Raw genomic sequence first — 6,518 nt, 5'->3', positions numbered from 1 at the left:
ATATATTTACGGCCCGGCCCACAAATCAACAAACTATTATTGTGTGAAATTGGAAATTCCAATCAAAACAACGCCACACCCATGGCAGCCATGTGGCCCCATGATCTCTGACTCCTGCTGCCCCTACGCCTATTCCTACTCCTACTCCTACTCCGGCTTCCATGTCTTCTGTGTTGGAGTAAGCGTATCACGTAGCCTGTTAACGGAGAGCATAAATATTTCAGCCACAATTTCATGGGCGGCAACGACATCCACTTAGCCGTCCACTCCATACCCCATCAGCCATCCCCCATCGCCCATCCCCTATCCCCGTCCTGTGTATATACATATAAATAGCTCCTTGTGGAAACTGAGCTCCAAGTCATGGCTCAGATTCAGTTGCCTGCGGACATGGATGACAGCTACTTCTCGATACAGCGGCGTGCCCTGGAAATCGTCGGGTTCGACCCCAGCACACAGCGCCTGCACATGAGACGGCCCCTGTGGGCTGGGCTCCTCATCCTGTCCCTGGTCTCGCACAACCGGCCGATGGTCGTCTATGGCCTGCAGGATCTCAGCGATCTTACCTGGCTCACCGACAACCTGGCCGTGTTCATGCAGGGATCCCTCTGTACCCTCAAGTTCCTGGCCTTCATCGTGAAGCGGCGCCGCATCGGCGCCATGGTACATCGCCTGCACGGGCTCAACCGGGAGGCATGTGCCATTCCCCTGCAGCGGGAGAATATCCTCCGGGAGAACCGATTGGACATGTATGTATCGAGAGCGTTCAGGAATGCCGCGATGAGTGTTGCCTCTATGATAGCCCCCATGCTGAACGGCCTGATTGCCTACCTAACTGAGGGCGTCTTCCGGCCGACCACGCCCATGGAGTTCAACTTCTGGCTGGACGAGCCGCAGGCCCGCTTCTATTGGCCCATCTACGCGTGGGGCGTGCTGGGCGTGGCAGCCGCCGTTTGGCTGGCCATAGTAGCCGATACGCTCTTCTCCTGGCTGGTGCACAACGTGGTGGCGCAGTTCCAGCTACCTGCAGCTCTGCATGCTGGCGTTCCGCTTCACCCGCAGCGGCTGGAGCTCCCAGGTGCGCTTCCGCGCTACCTTCCTGGTGACGGTGTTCATCCAGCTGAGCTCCTACTGCTACGGCGGGGAGTACCTCAAGCAGCAGAGCTCCGGCGTGGCCCTGGCCGTCTACTCCGGCTGCGACTGGTCGCAGACGCCCCCGGCCAGGCGTCGCCTCTGGCAGTTGATGATCATGCGGGCCCAAAGGCCAGCCAAAGTGTTTGGCTACATGTTCGATGTGGATCTGCCGCTGCTCCTCTGGGTGGGTGTGCCCTTTGGCTGTCCCATGGATTGGTGGACTTAATTCTGCGGTTTCTATTTATTTGACAGGTAACAAGGACGACGGGCTCGTTTCTGGCCCTGCTGCGGACATTCGAGCGATAAAGGGATGCGGCTGCACTCTCCGTTTAGTCTCAAAAGCACTCAAAAAACGACACTAATTTGCTGCCATTTGAAAGTTTTTTGCCAAATTTTACACACCGTAATGACCGACCGGTACACCTGCCACTTGCCATACACTGATGCTGCCACGAGCAGGGGAAATTGAAATTCATGAGCGAATTCCATACGAGCAACACACAAAACGTGCCCATGCATGTGTTCGGAGCCCCGTAGCTGAAGCCGGAATTTGTTAACTCGAAATATGCAACAGCAGCAAGAGCAGCAGCAACAACATCACTGGCAACATTCAGAACGAGAACAAGTTGTTGAAAAATAGCTGCCTGAACTATTTGCACCATTCCCAGCCATTAGCCCCGGAGTCCTTTGGCTCAGACAGGGATGCGATACAGGCTACGGATCCAGCTCCAGCCCCAGCCCCAGCTATAGCTTCTGCTCTGAATCCTGCACAGGTGCTGTTAGTCTCTTGGAATGCGAACCCCCAGCCTTCCACCGTTCTTCAGCCTGTGGAATGTTCAGTTTGGAACTGCCGAGACTCGGCTACAGTTGGACTTCAAGTTGGCAGCCAGGAATTTCTTTTATTACATTTTGCAACTCGAAAATATCCACATGCAACAAAAGTCCGAGAAGACGACAAATTGTATGCGGTCGGAGGTGGATGGCGCCTTAGCTTCTATAACAAATTGCGGCTCAGCTTTTGTTGGCATAATTAATTTTTGTCTCTGGCCTTTGATTTATTACTCGGCAGCGTGGAAGGTGGCGCGAGGGGTGAGGGGTGTGAGGCGGGGCGACCTATGGGCAGCATCTCTGGCTGTGGCCTGCAGCGTAAACAAAATTGTAGTATGCTCATATTAAATTAAATATAATATACACATTCACATAAAGTATTCATTATTTCGAATACCCACTGTACCGACGGTACTTAACGATTACACACTGTAACACTTTGTTGCAGTGTTTACGTAACAATAAAGTCTCAAGAATGCCTCGAGCGACCCAAGTGCAGCGTCAGCATGTTCCCAAGACTTGACGGCACTAATATACAAATTAAATAACTGCGGTAGCGGATTGTGTTTTTAAAAAGTTTTTATTTTACTTCTAACTTCACTGATATAGATTTAAGTAGAGGGTCACAAAGGATTCCGGGAAAAGGGTTTGCGCGATCTTAATTTTTAGCTCGACTTTGCGGTGTCGCTTCTGGATCAAGACTGACTTGAACTTTCTGATCTTTGCATCGTTGATCCCTTTCGGGAATAGTTTTTCTATAAACATTTCAATTGATTTCGCCATCCCGAGTATTGGATTTCGTCATCCAAAGAGAGAACTGTAAAATGCCTAAAGTGCAGGATCTGCAGAAAGCCGGGAGTGAGATTGTTTATGAGAAGCCGGGTGTGGGCAAACATTGGTTTTCCATTTAGGCGAGTGTCAAAGATTGGGATTGCGGCGGGAGCCCTTGAGATTGTACATCTTAGAAATCAATTAGGCGGAGGCCCAAGATTGAAATTGTTTTCGTTTTGGAAAGCCAAAGATTGTTTACAACTCGTATAAGAGCTCAATAGAATTGGGTACGTTAACTCCCCCCATTCTTAAATGTTTCGTCCCGATACATTTTGAAGTTCTGATAGAGCTCTAATTTCTTCTGACAGTATTTGAATGTTGCTTTCCACTATTTCTTCTGACGGTATTCTTATTGATTTAATAAGTACAAATTTGGTTAATTTATAGCCGAAGTAAAAAAACATTATTAATATCAAAATGATTAAAAATAATGTTGTTAATGGTAAGGCCGTATTACATAATGTTATAAGGGGATTTAAAATATTAACATTATCAAAAGAAAATTGCTTATCATTCGATTGTATATAATCAACTAATTCAAAATCGCTATATCTATGATGCGATATATATCTTAGAATTTTACCCTTGTCATTTATGTGGGTTATATTATTTATTAAAATTGTGTTGTTGAATATAAGGAGATACGAACCTAACAAAGTAGTATTGTCTACGATATTTTTGCCTGAAACTAATATGGCACCATCCTGAATGATGTCTATTTCTTTGTTTTTTTCCCTTTTTTTAGTGCAGTTGGCTTTAAAGCCATTAAGTAAATTGGTGAAACAGGTCTTCTTTAAATTTATTTGTGCGTAATTGTTAAAAGTTTCACTTTTAAAATTATTCATTAAATAGTATTTCTCCTTACATTCACAAACTTTTTCACTTATAACTAACATTCCATCATTTTGTGAGATGGCTCTTGCATGGTAAAACTTGCAAATATCTTTAATTTGAGGATATTTTATATAAATGATTATTAAATCTGCATTTCGAATTATTTTAACCGTAGCAATGTCCAGCAGATCAGACAGTTCAACAGGATGTTTTTCATGCTTATAAATGTCCTCTATTTCGTTTTTATTTAAAATTTTTGTATTGAAAATGTTTACTTTTAAGAGGGTTATGGTATCAACTAAATTTAGTAGGTCAAAAGTTATTAATTTTAAACGATGCTTTCTCAGTATCGTTTCTTCATTGAAGATGACATTTTTTAATGAATTTGATAGCAATTCAATTTCTTTGAAAAATTTGGAATTTATTACAAATTGTTTATTATTATTTTCAGTTAATTCATTTACTTTATTTTGTATTTTCAAAAAGTCGTCATGATCAGGGCTGCCTGCTATCCATTTCCAAATGGTACCTAATTCATTTATTCCCCTTTCATTCCGTTTTGGAACTAATTCTGAAATCATTAATTTTAATAGACTTAAGTCCATTGATATTTCCCACTCATCGTTTGAATTAATTGATTTGTTGACATATTTGGATTCTTTATCAATTATCTCTCTTGCGCTAATAGTAGCTGCTGTTTAAATTGGTTTAGATGCGTGCTAGTCTCTTGAATGCCGTTTTTAAAACTACTCTCTGCTGAATGCTGAGTATTTATGTCTGATTCTGAATCTGTCTGGTCGACATCACTATCTGTCATATGATTTATTTTAATCCGAGATAAAGCGTCCGCTACTACGTTAGTGGAGCCTGGCTTATAAATGATTTTTGGTGTGAAACTTTCTATGAAGTAATACCAACGTTTCATTTCAACATTTGGATTTTTTTGCGACATTGCAAAGGACATAGGTTGGTCTGTATGTATTTCAATTCCACTCACTCCGTATAAATAATTTCGCAAATTTTTTAATGCCCTTACAATAGCTAATAATTCCTTTTTATTAGTAGCATATAATTGCTCGGTTTTACTTAAAGTTTTAGAAATAAATGTTATGGGATTCCCATCTTGCGACAAAACTGCACCTATTGCTATGTCCGATGCATCTGTGGTTAATGTGAATTTTTTATTGTAATCTGGTTGTACTAATTCAATATGTGCTATTAAACTGTCCTTTAAATTATTGAATGCTCCCATTGCTGGTTCATCCAGCTTTATTAATGTTTTCTTGGATGCCCTTCGTGAAACTTTTCCATTTACTCCACTCAGATATTTGGTTAATGGTTTGGCAATTGTAGCATAATTTCGGACAAATTTTCTGTAATACCCTGTTAGTCCTAAGAAGCTACGTAGCTCTCTGATATTTTTAGGAATTGGATAGTTTTGTATTGTGGAGATTTTGTCTGGATCTGTTTTAATGATATTTTGGGAAACAATGTATCCCAGAAATTTGGTTTCCAATTGAAAGAATTTAGACTTTTCTAGGGAAATTTGCATGTTAGCGTTTTGCAATATCTGTATTATATGAATTAGATCTTTATAATGTTGTTCTATAGTTTTTGAAAATATTATTATGTCGTCCATATAGACGTGACAAGTTTTCCCAGCTTGTTCTCTAAGTATATCGTCCATTGACCTTTGGAAAATTCTGGGAGCGTTCGTCAATCCCATAGGCATTCTTAGAAATTCATATTTGCCGTTATTTATGGAAAAAGATGTTTTTTCAATATCAGATTCCCTCATTAAAATCTGATAGAAACCTGACTCTAAATCAATGGCCGAGAAATACTTTGCCTTACCTAAATTGGCAAGGATTACTGAAGGATCTTGCATAGGGTATCTATCCGGTATGGTGTTTTCATTAAGTTTCTTAAAGTCTATTACTAATCTATGTTTAGGAGTTCCGTCCTCATTTACTCCCTTCTTTGGTACTACTATTACCGGTAAATGGGCTTTTACTAGGTCTGATTATACCTTCATCTAACATTTTACTTATTTCGTTATTAACGAAATCGTTAACCGAATAAGCGTATGGATACTGTTTGCCATATACCGGTCTATCATGTTCAGTGTTAATCTCTCCTTTTATATCCGTTCTGAACGGTAACTGTAAATCTATATTGGCATGGTATTCTTCGATGATAGATACCATTTTCTCTCTGAGATTTTCTAAATTGTCCTCTTTGTAGGTTATTGTGTTATACAATTTCATTTTTTTCAATTCAGAATTTGCATAACTTTGTATGTCGGATATTTCTACGACGGCGCGTTCAGGATTTTTGCATCCCAAACTTTTAAATTGTTCATTGTCGGATAATTCAACGACGGCGTGTTCAGGATTCTTTAATCCCAAACTATTCAAACTTTTAGTGTCGGATAATTCAACGACGGCGGGTTCAGGGTATTTGAATCCCAAACTATTGACGGATAATTCTTCGTCGGCGTGCTCAGGATTTTTTGATCCCAAGCTATATAAACTTCCTTCTACCTTTACTGAATCACTTTTCATTTCTTTTTCATCTTCAAAATATTTTTTTATTATATATTCCTTCAATGGAAGGATGGTTTTTCCTTCTGTAAAGGTTAATTTGTTTAAAGAAAGGACCTCGTCATATATTAGTTTCTCTTCATTGTCTTTATAACCTAAAGTCCCCTTTCCTGTATCAATAACAGCTCCGATTTTCTTTAATAGGTTAAATCCTATTAGTAAATCTGCCTTCATTCCATCTATTTCGTAAAACACTTGTTTTGTGTTGAAAATAGTTATATTATGGAAATATTTAATTATTGAAAACCCATTTATTGTAGCAACTTTCTTATAAATTGATAGTTCTTT

General features: G+C 40.4%; 1 protein-coding gene across 1 annotated transcript; it reads left to right on the top strand.

The window, feature by feature from the left end:
- Positions 1–390: 390 nt before the first annotated feature.
- Positions 391–1,440, top strand: LOC108159277 (odorant receptor 45a). Its single transcript, XM_017292438.2, is given in 3 exon segments — positions 391–1,019; positions 1,021–1,318; positions 1,387–1,440. Coding segments are annotated over 3 exon segments (981 nt in total).
- Positions 1,441–6,518: the final 5,078 nt, after the last annotated feature.

Source organism: Drosophila miranda (genome assembly GCF_003369915.1).
Source record: "Drosophila miranda strain MSH22 chromosome Y unlocalized genomic scaffold, D.miranda_PacBio2.1 Contig_Y2_pilon, whole genome shotgun sequence".
NCBI classification, from domain to species: domain Eukaryota; kingdom Metazoa; phylum Arthropoda; class Insecta; order Diptera; family Drosophilidae; genus Drosophila; species Drosophila miranda.
This window is presented reverse-complemented; position numbering and strand designations above follow the sequence as displayed.